The following is a 17678-nucleotide window of genomic DNA, read 5'->3' as shown; positions in this document are numbered from 1 at the left end:
ATTAGGAAAATTTAACCTTGGTTTTCTTTTCGTTTTTAAAATGAAAAATGCATATTATTCGAAATAAAGGAAAAATGAACATACACGATTTCTGCTATTTATGTGTGTGACACTTTGGATTCATCTGGAATAATTTCATAGAGATCTTATAATTATGCATAATTTGCATGTTATAATGCATTTTCTAGAACATTTTATGTAGAAATATCCTGTTAATATATATGGAGTGTTTATCAGTCAAGTTATGAATAAAAACGAATGACTTAATTAAGATATCCTCCTTAAGATAAGTTTTCATTCAAATACCTTTCTTAAAGAGTATTCGGTGAAGAGATATATATTATAAATAATAATCCCGGAAAAAATATTGGTATCCTAATTATTTTAACAAAACGATAATTAAGAATCCATCAGAACCAAAGGGACTATATATCATTTGAAGGTTATTTCAATTTCAAAGATATTTTCTCCGAATTTAATATCGATACATGAAATACAAGATATCTTCTTCAGAATTAAAAATTTTATATTATACGGTAAATATGTTTCCTTAAAACTTAGTTCCGTCCATATCGTATAAAATACGAACGAGTATTTGGAAATGTAATCTTAGTAAATTATATATTTTGGTCAAAAATTGTATGAATTACAGAAATTTCATTTAAATAGTAATATATATCTATATATTCAAATTTTATTAGCATTGCATTCCTGACATAATAATAAAACAAATGAGCGAAATCGAAAACTACTAATAAGTATCTTCATACCGTTCGCTATTTGGGACCTTTTTAATTTTGTTTTATTAATTGAATTTTACAGCTCCATGTAAAGTTTCCACAATTATTTCTTCATTTCATTTTCTTTTAGAATAAGTAGGAAATATTATTTCGATTTCACTGTAAAATATTATTTTTATTCGCAGTCATCTTAATACCCTAACATCTATTCATTCATTAATATAATTCAAATGTAAATTCAAAATTGCGTTGCCATTTAGAACCTTTGTATAACATTGAAATATGATTGTTATTTTAATTTAAACTCATTTACCTTTGACTTTTCTGGTTCTGTTTGTAAAAACTGGATTAGACGAAATTCCTGCTTTGACCTTTTTTATTCACATGGAAAACGCACATTTATTAATGTCTAAAAAATTTAGCAGTTATTAATAAATGTAGAAACTAACGCTCTTTGTCCGATTTTGTTTTAATATTTGAATTCATGTTTAGTTTAATGGTGCTTAACTTTTGACTTAAAAATTGTTGAACTTCGTACTCGAACGTCTACACTTCAATTATCTGCCCTGAGAGTGTCAATTTTGACGTCGACTGAAACTACTTGGAAAGTTAATAAACGTGTAGGGTTAATGAACGTTTAGGGTGAGAGTTTCTTTAGATGGTAAGAACGAAAATAAACTTCCCACTATTTCCAAACGGATCAGTATACACGGAAATATAAATCACCTTGTTGTCCGCCACTTCCTGGTCCTTGTTGTCCAGCTCCAGGTCCATATCCTCCAGCTGCTGCTGCGGCGGCGGCTGCACTTGGTCCATAAGGTCCTTGACCACCAGGTCCTTGTTGTCCACCACTTCCTGGTCCTTGACTTCCAGGTCCTTGTTGTCCAGCTCCAGGTCCATAGCCTCCAGCGGCTGCTGCTGCGGCGGCTGCACTTGGTCCATAAGGTCCTTGACCACCTGGTCCTTGTTGTCCACCACTTCCTGGTCCTTGACTTCCAGGTCCCTGTTGTCCTGCTCCTGGTCCATATCCTCCTACTGCTGCTGCTGCGGCGGCTGCTCCTGGTCCGTATGGTCCTTGTCCACCAGGTCCTTGTTGTCCACCACTTCCTGGTCCTTGACTTCCAGGTCCTTGTTGTCCAGCTCCAGGTCCATAGCCTCCAGCGGCTGCTGCTGCGGCGGCTGCACTTGGTCCATAAGGTCCTTGACCACCAGGTCCTTGTTGTCCACCACTTCCTGGTCCTTGACTTCCAGGTCCTTGTTGTCCACCACTTCCTGGTCCTTGACTTCCAGGTCCTTGTTGTCCAGCTCCAGGTCCATAGCCTCCAGCGGCTGCTGCTGCGGCGGCTGCACTTGGTCCATAAGGTCCTTGACCACCTGGTCCTTGTTGTCCACCACTTCCTGGTCCTTGACTTCCAGGTCCTTGTCGTCCTGCTCCGGGTCCGTATGGTCCTTGTCCACCAGGTCCCTGGGATCCGGGTCCTTGTTGTCCGGCTCCACCTGGGCCTTGTTGTCCAGCTCCTGGTCCATATCCTCCAGCGGCTGCTGCTGCGGCGGCTGCTGCACCTGGTCCGTATGGTCCTTGACCGCCAGGACCTTGTTGGCCGGCACCTCCTGGCCCTTGCTGTCCAGATCCGTATGGTCCTTGGCCTCCTGGACCTTTATCAAATTTTGAGATAGATTTTTAATTCTCTATTTTAAAACTGATGCAATAAAAGAAGCGCATATTATTTAAAAGCTATTATTCACTATTTTTAGAAATTAGAATTAATAATTCAGATTGATAATTTCATATAATTTTTCTAGTTAATAGCATATTTGAGTATGGAATCGAATATGGAAGCATTTCTTTCTTTCACAATAGAAAACGCCTCAATGTACGTTGGATTTTTTTCGGTACTTTATATGAAAAACCTTGTCCAATTTTCCATGTTCAAATCCTTCATTAAGCATTATACGGAAATCACTATCTGTAGAATAATTAGGAAAATTTAACCTTTGTTTTCTTTTCGTTTTTAAAATGAAAAATGCATATTATTCGAAATAAAGGAAAAATGAACATACACGATTTCTGCTATTTATGTGTGTGACACTTTGGATTCATCTGGAATAATTTCATAGAGATCTTATAATTATGCATAATTTGCATGTTATAATGCATTTTCTAGAACATTTTATGTAGAAATATCCTGTTAATATATAGGGAGTGTTTATCAGTCAAGTTATGAATAAAAACGAATGACTTAATTAAGATATCCTCCTTAAGATAAGTTTTCATTCAAATACCTTTCTTAAAGAGTATTCGGTGAAGAGATATATATTATAAATAATAATCCCGGAAAAAATATTGGTATCCTAATTATTTTAACAAAACGATAATTAAGAATCCATCAGAACCAAAGGGACTATATATCATTTGAAGGTTATTTCAATTTCAAAGATATTTTCTCCGAATTTAATATCGATACATGAAATACAAGATATCTTCTTCAGAATTAAAAATTTTATATTATACGGTAAATATGTTTCCTTAAAACTTAGTTCCGTCCATATCGTATAAAATACGAACGAGTATTTGGAAATGTAATCTTAGAAAATTATATATTTTGGTCAAAAATTGTATGAATTACAGAAATTTCATTTAAATAGTAATATATATCTATATATTCAAATTTTATTAGCATTGCATTCCTGACATAATAATAAAACAAATGAGCGAAATCGAAAACTACTAATAAGTATCTTCATACCTTTGGCTATTTGGGACCTTTTTAATTTTGTTTTATTAATTGAATTTTACAGCTCCATGTAAAGTTTCCACAATTATTTCTTCATTTCATTTTCTTTTAGAATAAGTAGGAAATATTATTTCGATTTCACTGTAAAATATTATTTTTATTCGCAGTCATCTTAATACCCTAACATCTATTCATTCATTAATATAATTCAAATGTAAATTCAAAATTGCGTTGCCATTTAGAACCTTTGTATAACATTGAAATATGATTGTTACTTTAATTTAAACTCATTTACCTTTGACTTTTCTGGTTCTGTTTGTAAAAACTGGATTAGACGAAATTCCTGCTTTGACCTTTTTTATTCACATGGAAAACGCACATTTATTAATGTCTAAAAAATTTAGCAGTTATTAATAAATGTAGAAACTAATGCTCTTTGTCCGATTTTGTTTTAATATTTGAATTCATGTTTAGTTTAATGGTGCTTAACTTTTGACTTAAAAATTGTTGAACTTTGTACTCGAACGTCTACACTTCAATTATCTGCCCTGAGAGTGTCAATTTTGACGTCGACTGAAACTACTTGGAAAGTTAATAAACGTGTAGGGTTAATGAACGTTTAGGGTGAGAGTTTCTTTAGATGGTAAGAACGAAAATAAACTTTCCACTATTTCCAAACGGGTCAGTATACACGGAAGTATAAATCACCTTGTTGTCCGCCACTTCCTGGTCCTTGTTGTCCAGCTCCAGGTCCATATCCTCCAGCTGCTGCTGCGGCGGCGGCTGCACTTGGTCCATAAGGTCCTTGGCCACCAGGTCCTTGTTGTCCACCACTTCCTGGTCCTTGACTTCCAGGTCCTTGTTGTCCAGCTCCAGGTCCATAGCCTCCAGCGGCTGCTGCTGCGGCGGCTGCACTTGGTCCATAAGGTCCTTGACCACCTGGTCCTTGTTGTCCACCACTTCCTGGTCCTTGACTTCCAGGTCCCTGTTGTCCTGCTCCTGGTCCATATCCTCCTACTGCTGCTGCTGCGGCGGCTGCTCCTGGTCCGTATGGTCCTTGTCCACCACGTCCTTGTTGTCCACCACTTCCTGGTCCTTGACTTCCAGGTCCTTGTTGTCCAGCTCCAGGTCCATAGCCTCCAGCGGCTGCTGCTGCGGCGGCTGCACTTGGTCCATAAGGTCCTTGACCACCAGGTCCTTGTTGTCCACCACTTCCTGATCCTTGACTTCCAGGTCCTTGTTGTCCACCACTTCCTGGTCCTTGACTTCCAGGTCCTTGTTGTCCAGCTCCAGGTCCATAGCCTCCAGCGGCTGCTGCTGCGGCGGCTGCACTTGGTCCATAAGGTCCTTGACCACCTGGTCCTTGTTGTCCACCACTTCCTGGTCCTTGACTTCCAGGTCCTTGTCGTCCTGCTCCGGGTCCGTATGGTCCTTGTCCACCAGGTCCTTGGGATCCGGGTCCTTGTTGTCCGGCTCCACCTGGGCCTTGTTGTCCAGCTCCTGGTCCATATCCTCCAGCGGCTGCTGCTGCGGCGGCTGCTGCACCTGGTCCGTATGGTCCTTGACCGCCAGGACCTTGTTGGCCGGCACCTCCTGGCCCTTGCTGTCCAGATCCGTATGGTCCTTGGCCTCCTGGACCTTTATCAAATTTTGAGATAGATTTTTAATTCTCTATTTTAAAACTGATGCAATAAAAGAAGCGCATATTATTTAAAAGCTATTATTCACTATTTTTAGAAATTAGAATTAATAATTCAGATTGATAATTTCATATAATTTTTCTAGTTAATAGCATATTTGAGTATGGAATCGAATATGGAAGCATTTCTTTCTTTCACAATAGAAAACGCCTCAATGTACGTTGGATTTTTTTCGGTACTTTATATGAAAAACCTTGTCCAATTTTCCATGTTCAAATCCTTCATTAAGCATTATACGGAAATCACTATCTGTAGAATAATTAGGAAAATTTAACCTTTGTTTTCTTTTCGTTTTTAAAATGAAAAATGCATATTATTCGAAATAAAGGAAAAATGAACATACACGATTTCTGCTATTTATGTGTGTGACACTTTGGATTCATCTGGAATAATTTCATAGAGATCTTATAATTATGCATAATTTGCATGTTATAATGCATTTTCTAGAACATTTTATGTAGAAATATCCTGTTAATATATAGGGAGTGTTTATCAGTCAAGTTATGAATAAAAACGAATGACTTAATTAAGATATCCTCCTTAAGATAAGTTTTCATTCAAATACCTTTCTTAAAGAGTATTCGGTGAAGAGATATATATTATAAATAATAATCCCGGAAAAAATATTGGTATCCTAATTATTTTAACAAAACGATAATTAAGAATCCATCAGAACCAAAGGGACTATATATCATTTGAAGGTTATTTCAATTTCAAAGATATTTTCTCCGAATTTAATATCGATACATGAAATACAAGATATCTTCTTCAGAATTAAAAATTTTATATTATACGGTAAATATGTTTCCTTAAAACTTAGTTCCGTCCATATCGTATAAAATACGAACGAGTATTTGGAAATGTAATCTTAGAAAATTATATATTTTGGTCAAAAATTGTATGAATTACAGAAATTTCATTTAAATAGTAATATATATCTATATATTCAAATTTTATTAGCATTGCATTCCTGACATAATAATAAAACAAATGAGCGAAATCGAAAACTACTAATAAGTATCTTCATACCGTTCGCTATTTGGGACCTTTTTAATTTTGTTTTATTAATTGAATTTTACAGCTCCATGTAAAGTTTCCACAATTATTTCTTCATTTCATTTTCTTTTAGAATAAGTAGGAAATATTATTTCGATTTCACTGTAAAATATTATTTTTATTCGCAGTCATCTTAATACCCTAACATCTATTCATTCATTAATATAATTCAAATGTAAATTCAAAATTGCGTTGCAATTTAGAACCTTTGTATAACATTGAAATATGATTGTTATTTTAATTTAAACTCATTTACCTTTGACTTTTCTGGTTCTGTTTGTAGAAACTGGATTAGACGAAATTCCCTCTTTGACCTTTTTTATTCACATGGAAAACGCACATTTATTAATGTCTAAAAAATTTAGCAGTTATTAATAAATGTAGAAACTAATGCTCTTTGTCCGATTTTGTTTTAATATTTGAATTCATGTTTAGTTTAATGGTGCTTAACTTTTGACTTAAAAATTGTTGAACTTCGTACTTGAACGTCTACACTTCAATTATCTGCCCTGAGAGTGTCAATTTTGACGTCGACTGAAACTACTTGGAAAGTTAATAAACGTGTAGGGTTAATGAACGTTTAGGGTGAGAGTTTCTTTAGATGGTAAGAACGAAAATAAACTTCCCACTATTTCCAAACGGGTCAGTATACACGGAAATATAAATCACCTTGTTGTCCGCCACTTCCTGGTCCTTGTTGTCCAGCTCCAGGTCCATATCCTCCAGCTGCTGCTGCGGCGGCGGCTGCACTTGGTCCATAAGGTCCTTGACCACCAGGTCCTTGTTGTCCACCACTTCCTGGTCCTTGACTTCCAGGTCCTTGTTGTCCAGCTCCAGGTCCATAGCCTCCAGCGGCTGCTGCTGCGGCGGCTGCACTTGGTCCATAAGGTCCTTGACCACCAGGTCCTTGTTGTCCACCACTTCCTGGTCCTTGACTTCCAGGTCCTTGTTGTCCAGCTCCAGGTCCATAGCCTCCAGCGGCTGCTGCTGCGGCGGCTGCACTTGGTCCATAAGGTCCTTGACCACCAGGTCCTTGTTGTCCACCACTTCCTGGTCCTTGACTTCCAGGTCCTTGTTGTCCACCACTTCCTGATCCTTGACTTCCAGGTCCTTGTTGTCCAGCTCCAGGTCCATAGCCTCCAGCGGCTGCTACTGCGGCGGCTGCACTTGGTCCATAAGGTCCTTGACCACCTGGTCCTTGTTGTCCACCACTTCCTGGTCCTTGACTTCCAGGTCCTTGTTGTCCTGCTCCGGGTCCGTATGGTCCTTGTTGTCCGGCTCCACCTGGGCCTTGTTGTCCAGCTCCTGGTCCATATCCTCCAGCGGCTGCTGCTGCGGCGGCTGCTGCACCTGGTCCGTATGGTCCTTGACCGCCAGGACCTTGTTGGCCGGCACCTCCTGGCCCTTGCTGTCCAGATCCGTATGGTCCTTGGCCTCCTGGACCTTTATCAAATTTTGAGATAGATTTTTAATTCTCTATTTTAAAACTGATGCAATAAAAGAAGCGCATATTATTTAAAAGCTATTATTCACTATTTTTAGAAATTAGAATTAATAATTCAGATTGATAATTTCATATAATTTTTCTAGTTAATAGCATATTTGAGTATGGAATCGAATATGGAAGCATTTCTTTCTTTCACAATAGAAAACGCCTCAATGTACGTTGGATTTTTTTCGGTACTTTATATGAAAAACCTTTGTCCAATTTTCCATGTTCAAATCCTTCATTAAGCATTATACGGAAATCACTATCTGTAGAATAATTAGGAAAATTTAACCTTGGTTTTCTTTTCGTTTTTAAAATGAAAAATGCATATTATTCGAAATAAAGGAAAAATGAACATACACGATTTCTGCTATTTATGTGTGTGACACTTTGGATTCATCTGGAATAATTTCATAGAGATCTTATAATTATGCATAATTTGCATGTTATAATGCATTTTCTAGAACATTTTATGTAGAAATATCCTGTTAATATATATGGAGTGTTTATCAGTCAAGTTATGAATAAAAACGAATGACTTAATTAAGATATCCTCCTTAAGATAAGTTTTCATTCAAATACCTTTCTTAAAGAGCATTCGGTGAAGAGGTATATATTATAAATAATAATCCCGGAAATAATATTGGTATCCTAATTATTTTAACAAAACGATAATTAAGAATCCATCAGAACCAAAGGGACTATATATCATTTGAAGGTTATTTCAATTTCAAAGATATTTTCTCCGAATTTAATATCGATACATGAAATACAAGATATCTTCTTCAGAATTAAAAATTTTATATTATACGGTAAATATGTTTCCTTAAAACTTAGTTCCGTCCATATCGTATAAAATACGAACGAGTATTTGGAAATGTAATCTTAGTAAATTATATATTTTGGTCAAAAATTGTATGAATTACAGAAATTTCATTTATATAGTAATATATATCTATATATTCAAATTTTATTAGCATTGCATTCCTGACATAATAATAAAACAAATGAGCGAAATCGAAAACTACTAATAAGTATCTTCATACCGTTCGCTATTTGGGACCTTTTTAATTTTGTTTTATTAATTGAATTTTACAGCTCCATGTAAAGTTTCCACAATTATTTCTTCATTTCATTTTCTTTTAGAATAAGTAGGAAATATTATTTCGATTTCACTGTAAAATATTATTTTTATTCGCAGTCATCTTAATACCCTAACATCTATTCATTCATTAATATAATTCAAATGTAAATTCAAAATTGCGTTGCCATTTAGAACCTTTGTATAACATTGAAATATGATTGTTATTTTAATTTAAACTCATTTACCTTTGACTTTTCTGGTTCTGTTTGTAGAAACTGGATTAGACGAAATTCCTGCTTTGACCTTTTTTATTCACATGGAAAACGCACATTTATTAATGTCTAAAAAATTTAGCAGTTATTAATAAATGTAGAAACTAACGCTCTTTGTCCGATTTTGTTTTAATATTTGAATTCATGTTTAGTTTAATGGTGCTTAACTTTTGACTTAAAAATTGTTGAACTTCGTACTCGAACGTCTACACTTCAATTATCTGCCCTGAGAGTGTCAATTTTGACGTCGACTGAAACTACTTGGAAAGTTAATAAACGTGTAGGGTTAATGAACGTTTAGGGTGAGAGTTTCTTTAGATGGTAAGAACGAAAATAAACTTCCCACTATTTCCAAACGGGTCAGTATACACGGAAATATAAATCACCTTGTTGTCCGCCACTTCCTGGTCCTTGTTGTCCAGCTCCAGGTCCATATCCTCCAGCTGCTGCTGCGGCGGCGGCTGCACTTGGTCCATAAGGTCCTTGACCACCAGGTCCTTGTTGTCCACCACTTCCTGGTCCTTGACTTCCAGGTCCTTGTTGTCCAGCTCCAGGTCCATAGCCTCCAGCGGCTGCTGCTGCGGCGGCTGCACTTGGTCCATAAGGTCCTTGACCACCTGGTCCTTGTTGTCCACCACTTCCTGGTCCTTGACTTCCAGGTCCCTGTTGTCCTGCTCCTGGTCCATATCCTCCTACTGCTGCTGCGGCGGCGGCTGCTCCTGGTCCGTATGGTCCTTGTCCACCAGGTCCTTGTTGTCCACCACTTCCTGGTCCTTGACTTCCAGGTCCTTGTTGTCCAGCTCCAGGTCCATAGCCTCCAGCGGCTGCTGCTGCGGCGGCTGCACTTGGTCCATAAGGTCCTTGACCACCAGGTCCTTGTTGTCCACCACTTCCTGGTCCTTGACTTCCAGGTCCTTGTTGTCCACCACTTCCTGGTCCTTGACTTCCAGGTCCTTGTTGTCCAGCTCCAGGTCCATAGCCTCCAGCGGCTGCTGCTGCGGCGGCTGCACTTGGTCCATAAGGTCCTTGACCACCAGGTCCTTGTTGTCCACCACTTCCTGGTCCTTGACTTCCAGGTCCTTGTCGTCCAGCTCCTGGTCCAGCGGCTGCTGCTGCGGCGGCTGCACTTGGCCCATAAGGTCCTTGACCACCAGGTCCTTGTTGTCCACCACTTCCAGGTCCTTGTTGTCCTGCTCCTGGTCCATATCCTCCTACTGCTGCTGCGGCGGCGGCTGCTCCTGGTCCGTAGGGTCCTTGACCTACTGGACCTTGTTGTCTTGCTCCTCCTGGACCTTTAAAAAATTTTGAGATCAATTTTCAATTATCTCTTTTAACGAAATTAAGGAAAATGAAAATCATATAATATTTTATAAAGGCCTTTCGGAATATAAATTATTATTTCAGTTCTGTAGTGATTTAAATATAAATTGTATAGTTGACCACGTATTTGACCATCAGAATATTTTCGTCCTGCTTAGTTATTATTATTGATTAATCCATTCGTTACGTTTGATAAAATTTAGATTCTTTAAAAATACTCTTTTTAGTTAAAGTATTTTTTTGATGGATTTTTTCCCATTTTTAAATCAAGAGAATTTTTGTAAGTCTCAGTATGTTCGTACTTTATCAGTTTAAAAATATTTTTTGAAAAAGAATTTTAATCAGAAATGTCAGCTCTTCACATCGAATGTTATTGAAAACTGTGCTTAATTCTTCCAATTTAAGCATTTTAAGTGGAAATATATTTTTTTAATTTTAATATTAGAGAATAAGTTGTTTTATGAGACAAATAGGTTTTTAATAAATTCTGTTGCAGCAATGTATGAAAGCTTACAAAAGCTGAAAAAGGGCACTGATTTTTTTCAGTAGACAATTCTTTTCTACTTGTAGAATTTATATATGTTTGTTGAAATTTCAGAGAATATAACAATTTGATAACAATATTACGCAAAATTGAATATATAAACCAACGGCAATAAATAAAATTCTGATTTTTTTTCTTTAGTTTTAATAATACTTTTTAATTATTAAATAATTAAAACGCAAGTGTATTTTATAAAAAATTTCGAAGTAAAATATCTAAGGTTATTCTTTCTTTTATAATTTTTATTTTCTAACATATTTTTTATGCTTTCTTACATAAGATTTGAGATCTAAATATCGTGCTAATAATTGTTTTATTTTATTCAATACCTGAATGTTAACATTATTTAAATTTAGATTCTATATATATTTGCAAAAATTACATTATGTCTTAAACGAATAAATTAGAAGCTTTCATTGTGCAGATAATAATGAGTTTACCAATAAAAGTTTTCACACAAAAGATCTTCCCGAAAAATATTTTATATTATTATATTTTATATATGAAAATTATTATTATTTATTTTATTTCGGCTATGCATTAAAGATAAATTCTGCTACATTTCCTTTCTTAGTTTAAAAAAATACTGCCTTGAACTTATTAATAATTTTTTTGTGAAGCGAGAGGAAATCTTTTATTCAAATATTGAATGAAAAACACCTTTTCTTCCTACTATTTTTCTTATACGGAGACATTCATTTCGGTAAATCTCTTCTGACTTCTAAATTTCTTTCGAAATTTAGACTATTTTAGTCAAAAATTAATGTAATCTCTTAGTTATAAGTCTTAATTATTTCTTCTCTTATTCCATGCAGAAGAACTGTATGAAAAGTTAGTAAATTTTCAATGAATAATCAGAGCTGTCATTATTTTTAGGCTCATAATAAATAATAAATATTAAAATCTGTTTAATGATGAAGTGGGCATTTGGATTAATTTGTGTAAATGCAAATGAACTATTCATTGAAAATAATTGTTGATTTAAAACAATGTTGTAAGTAATCTTCAAAGATTCTGGTTATATAATCGAAAGTAGAGCTAAAGGACTGGATGGGCTGGTTGTCGTGTCTAGCTTTCAGAGTGAATAATTCTATGGTATCTTCATGGCACATCCAGGTATCCAATTTGCATATGGACGTTAATGTATCTGTTGTGAGTCAAGGTTTAATCATATTATTCATATTATGTAGAGAGAGAAATTCAAAGTTTTTAAGGCCTTGATCTAGTCAGTAAAACGGACTGCTGAACAATTCTAATATATCTATCGTATTAGATAATTTTAAAAAAATAATATAAATAAAAAATGTAAATCACCTTGCTGTCCTTGTTGTCCAGCTCCTGGTCCATATCCTCCAGCAGCTGCTGCTGCAGCTGCTGCGCCAGGTCCATATGGTCCTTGGCTTACTGGTCCTTGTTGGGATGGTCCTTGTGGGGCTGGCCCTCCTGCACCTTGTGGAGCCGAGCCGTATGCAGCGGCGGCACTAGCAGATGCAGATGCTCCTTGTCCATAACCTCCTTGGCCAGAGCCTCCTCCTCCTCCAGAACCTCCTCCGGCAGCTGCAGCTGAACCTGAAATTTCATTTGATGATGCCTGAGCAATCATATAAATTAGGCTTTTGATTTCGCTGACAAACTGTTGGTTTACAAAGCCAGTTGTTTCCAAAAAGGCTGAAGCGAGGGCATTTGCGATGGCATTAGTTTTTGCTTCTAAACTTAGACCTCCTTGCTCTGCTACAGCAATCTCAGCCATGGAAGAAGCAAACGCCATGTTTAATGCCTGAAGCTTCGATTTAGAACTTTTTCGGCTTTGGGCCATTTTTTCAATTGCAGTCTTCAAGGTGTCTCCAATGGAAGACATGTCATCCAGTTGGTTTGGGGAGAAAGCGCCACTTTGTGCAATGAATCTCAGAAAACTGTTGATGAAGTCCTCTGCCAGTTGCGAGTTCTCCCATGGTGTTGCAGCTTGTCCAACAGCAAAGACGGTTTGGGTGCTGAGCACCACGAAACCTAAAAGCGCAAGACGAATAGACCAATTCATTTTCTTTGAGAATGGAACTCGTCCGAATGTCTTTGCAACAATTTTCTGTCCCTTTTATATCATATATTTGCGTGCATCAGTGTCAGCTATTTCAACATTCGTAACCTATTTCATTATTTTTAACTCTATTTTGGGTCCGTAGAATATTCTCGAATGATCACAAGGTTTCTCGTGACGTGCGAATGTCACCTGTTTGCGTGATTTTAAACTTCTGCTCGTGGAGGTAACGATTAATATTCATTTTTTTTTATCGTCATAAGAGTTTTAACATTATTTCGATTCTAACAAGTTTTTTTAATTATCAGCATCTTTCTTTTATATTTTTTAAATGACATTTAAATTTGGAGTGACAGTTGTGAAAAAAGTGATTTTTGATAAAGAAAACTCAAATATATACTTCAGAATTTTAAAAAATATGTTTTAAATAAACTTTTAAAAACATCGGTCTCATCCTTGTTAATTGGCGATTTATATATTTTAAATGCCCGATTTTTGCCATTGCATATGTTTTTTTTTTTTTTTAATGTAAGCGTATTCAAAGCAATTTTATTTTATTCTAATAAAAAATTTTCTGTAAAATTTCCTTTCAAATATTTTTAAAATTTAGCAGGTATTTCTTTCTATTAAATTTTAAATGTTTCTTCAATAAATTTTAAAATTATTTAGTAGTTATGCTAATTTATTGTTTTTATTGAAATCATTTTGCTGTTTCGTATAAAGTACTTTTGCAGTGTTTTGGAATATAAAAATTAATTGATACCTAAGATATTTTCATAGATTCATAAGTTTATTAAATATTTGCATTTCAAATATTTTTAAAAATTTAAGAGACTTTTTTTTTGCATCTTCTTATATGTTTCTTTAATAACTTTAAAAATTATTGAGGAATTTTTATAAATTATTATTTTGAATGAAATTGTTAAGACGTTTTGCATAAAATACTTAAGAAGGTTTTGATAAATTGAAAAATTTATTGATACCGAATACATTTTTATAAATTTCATAAAATTTATAAAAGTTTTCATTTCAAATACCTTTTTTTTTAAATTTAATATATATTTTCGAATCTTTTATAGGTTCTTTTATAAATTTAAAAATTATTGTAAATTTTTTAAAATTATGATTTTTACAGAAATCATCAAGACGTTTTGCATAAAGTTCTTTTGCAGCGTTTGTAATATTGAAAAATTAATTGATACCTGAGATATTTTCATAGATCTCATAAGTTTATAATATATTTTCTTTTCAAATATTTTTAAAAAATTAACATATTTTTTGCATTTTCTTATATGTTTTTTTAAATAAATTTAAAAGTTATTGCCAAATTTTTATAAATTATTTATTTTAATGAAATAATTAAGGCGTTTTGCATAAAGGTCTTTAACAGGTTTTGGAAAAATGAAAAATTAATTGATACCTAAGATATTTTCATAGATATTATAAGTTTATTAATTTTTTTTTTTAATTTAACAGATATTTTTTGCATTTTTTATTGTTTCGTTAATAAATTAAAAAAAATTGCGAAATGTTTATGATTTATAATTGAATGTATATTGAATTGAATATATTTTAATGAAATCATTAAAACTTTTTTAGCAGGTTTCAGAATATTAAAAAAATTAATTGATACCTAAGATATTTTCAGAAATCTCATAAGTTTATAAAATGCTTTCATTTTAAATATTTTTTTAGTTAAAGAGGTTCTTTTTTGCATTTTTTATATATATTTTTATTCAATTTTAAAATTATTGCAAAATTTTTATAGATTTTAATTTTTAATGAAATCTTTAAGACGTTTTGCATAAAGATCTTTAGCAGGTTTTGGAATAATCAAAAATTAATCGATACCTAAGATATTTTCATGAATTTCATAAGTTTATGAAATATTTTCATTTCAAATATTTTTTTTAAAAAAATCAACACGCACACACACACACACACACACGCACACACACACACACACACACACACACACACATATATATATATATATATATATATATATATATATATATATATATATATATATATATATATATATATATATATATATATATATATATAAATTATTGCGAAGTTTTTATAAATTATTATTTTTAAGGAAATTATTATGACGTTTTGCATAAAGTCCTTTAGCAGGTTTTTGAATTTTGAAAAATTAATTGATACTTAAGATTCATAGATCTCGAAAGTTCATAATTTTTTTTAAATCACTCACTTAATCAATAATCCTTAAAAGAATGAAATTATTGTTATGTCTAGAGGCACTTATTGGTAAGATTAGTCTTTTTATTATTATTAAAGGAGATATCATTTCTATAAGGCTCAGAATGCTGTTAATGAACCAGTTTAGAAACACATGATTGAAAGAAGAATGCCATAATTTTTGGAAGCTTAATCAATGAAATGCCATTAAGAAGATATTAAGTTTCAATTTTCTAATAAAAACTTTTGGTTGTATGAAAAATTATAAAATCTTTTAAATTGAATATTTAAAAATTCAACCAAACAGTAGACCTCGTTTTGTTTCAGCCCTGCTTCGGTTTCAATTCTGATATCGGAACAAGTTTCGAAATTGCGAAGTTCGCACCAAAATGGAACTGAAATTTCTTCAAAAAGAAACACAGATATGATGAAATTTTTTTTAAAAATAAATTAAAGAATTAGTAAAAACTTTTAAAGTTTATTAATGATAAAAAATATCATTAAATTAATATTATGTCTTTCTGGCAAAATTAGATACATGACATTATCACAAAAGTTAAAATTGTGGATAACTTTTTTTTTTCATTTTAGCTAATAACATCACAACTGATTATTTTCTTTTTTAGATACCATAATTACACTGATGATATTGCTAGAAACATTCTATGCATATTTTTTTTAATTCATTTCCTGAGATGTAAGAGAAAATTTTTTAATCAAACCCAGGATGAAAAATATAATTAATCTCAATACACCTCCTTTCGCATTTTCTGACAAGAAGAGACGTATTTATCTAATTTTCGTTCCGAATTTTAAATTCCCTTCAATTACGTAATCAATCGAAGCAGAAATTTATATAGAATTCGTTATATATTGAAAATATTTTCTTATATCTCTCCTAATTCCATTTATAGACTATGAATTAAAGGAAATGAAACTGTTGAAGGAAAATTAGTGCAATCATTATTTTAGCGATACATTAGAAATAATAACCTTTCAAATTTTCTGCTCAATCAATGTCTTTTAAAATCTTGTAAACTAAAGTTGAATCCTTTGCATAAAGCTAAGTCATTAACTTTTAGAACTAAAAGATTTGAGGTTCGGAATCTGGGCAGACTAGGATAGATGACGTAGCTTTCTTTTTGAGCTTATCAAAATCTTTATTTTTATCCTTTATTTATTTGTCTCCGTTGTTTTGTTTTGTTTTATTCTTGCAACGGCCTTCTTCATCCGAGTTTTTGAAAGAAAACTATTAACTCTTTCATATTTTATGCACTCAAACAATGATGATCAGTACCCCTCATATCGAGCAAAACAAAAATGCATCGAAGTGACTGGTTTAACTAGCGATGTTTTGCAGAACGAGTGACGAGGAGACACCTAGATACCACAGACTGCAAGGGCTTGTATCAGTATCTGTTCAGCACTTGTTTGAAGAGAACCCTATTATTTATATGAAGGAATATTTTTCCAGATAGCATTGTCGAACTTGAATACAATGAATTTGTGCAAATGTTTGTGGAGCCTTGGCATAAGATTTTCTCATTTAAGGCCCCTTCTTTTGAGGCCCCTTCTTCATTTTTCCCCTTCAGCCACACTTTGCTCTCTCGTGTAGTTTTCCTGGGTTCTTTGATGTTTGTTCAGTTTACCAACAATTTCCGGGAAGCTCCGGAGCGACGTCCACAGGGAGGGGATGGTCTAAGAATGGGTCAGTGGGTATATATGCGACCATATGGGTAAAGGCCATAGCCCGTTGGAACGCTATAGAGGGATATAGATGGACGTTAACAACATCGATGAGCTGGTGTGTGAACGTAACCAGAGCTACCGAAGAGCTTATGGAGCTGCATTCTGTGTTGCAACATGAAGTTGTCGAAGAAATTTGGTCAGGAGAGAAAAAAAAAATAATAGACGCAACAAAGCAACAACCTTCCAGTGACATAATAGAGATGATAAGAACATGGGAAATTAATCCCTCTGTTGAGAAGCATCGTCAGTATTTGTTAAGGTAGTAGCTTTGCGTTCTGCAAATTCTTTTAACAATAATATTGTGCCTCATTTTCGCTAAATTTCGAGGTTATGAAAAAGGCAAATGTTTTTTTATACATTTAAGAAAACATTAAAATTCTTTGAAAATTTATATATATATATATATATATATATAATTTTTCAAATTTTCAGGAAAAATAGGCATATTTTAAAAGAATTTGTTTAGGCTGTCAGATTTTTATCCCTTCACTCGAAGTGTGGGAAATTGTCTTCAACAATTTTAGAGCTCGTGTAGCATTAATTAAATAAAAAAAAGTGAAATTGGATCAAGAAATAAGAGAACATTTTAGAATTAAGTTAATATGAGTAAAATTAGGAAATCAAAATGATAAAAATTAGGAAATCAATTAGGGTTTAATTTAGATTTAGAGATATCAATACATATATATATCATATCACTCTAGACTTCACTCTAATGTTTGTGTTGGTGTGTCTAAAACTTACCA

The 17678-nt window shown here is 33.8% G+C and overlaps 2 protein-coding genes across 2 annotated transcripts in view; both read right to left on the bottom strand.

The window, feature by feature from the left end:
* LOC129975416 (uncharacterized PE-PGRS family protein PE_PGRS54-like) overlaps positions 1–9222 on the bottom strand; it is a 35741-nt gene extending 26519 nt beyond the window's left edge. The window contains exons 1-8 of the mRNA XM_056088479.1: positions 9186–9222; positions 6901–7674; positions 5021–5113; positions 4868–4975; positions 4451–4564; positions 2304–2396; positions 2151–2258; positions 1734–1799 (exon numbers count right to left, since the gene is read on the bottom strand). Of these exons, the coding sequence (XP_055944454.1) occupies positions 1734–1799; positions 2151–2258; positions 2304–2396; positions 4451–4564; positions 4868–4975; positions 5021–5113; positions 6901–7674; positions 9186–9222 (1393 nt within the window). The remainder of the gene's footprint in view (positions 1–1733; positions 1800–2150; positions 2259–2303; positions 2397–4450; positions 4565–4867; positions 4976–5020; positions 5114–6900; positions 7675–9185) is intronic.
* A 214-nt stretch (positions 9223–9436) lies between these two features.
* On the bottom strand, positions 9437–13005 carry LOC129975415 (spidroin-2-like). Its single transcript, XM_056088478.1, has 2 exons — positions 12255–13005; positions 9437–10368 (listed from the first exon to the last, which is right to left on the bottom strand). Exons 1-2 carry the CDS (start codon positions 12976–12978, stop codon positions 9437–9439), a joined length of 1656 nt encoding a protein of 551 aa, XP_055944453.1. The 5' UTR covers positions 12979–13005.
* Positions 13006–17678: the final 4673 nt, after the last annotated feature.

The sequence above is a fragment of the Argiope bruennichi genome, chromosome 7 (genome assembly GCF_947563725.1).
Source record: "Argiope bruennichi chromosome 7, qqArgBrue1.1, whole genome shotgun sequence".
NCBI classification, from domain to species: domain Eukaryota; kingdom Metazoa; phylum Arthropoda; class Arachnida; order Araneae; family Araneidae; genus Argiope; species Argiope bruennichi.
Note: the sequence above shows the minus strand (reverse complement) of the source record. Positions and strands in the feature narration are given on the sequence as shown.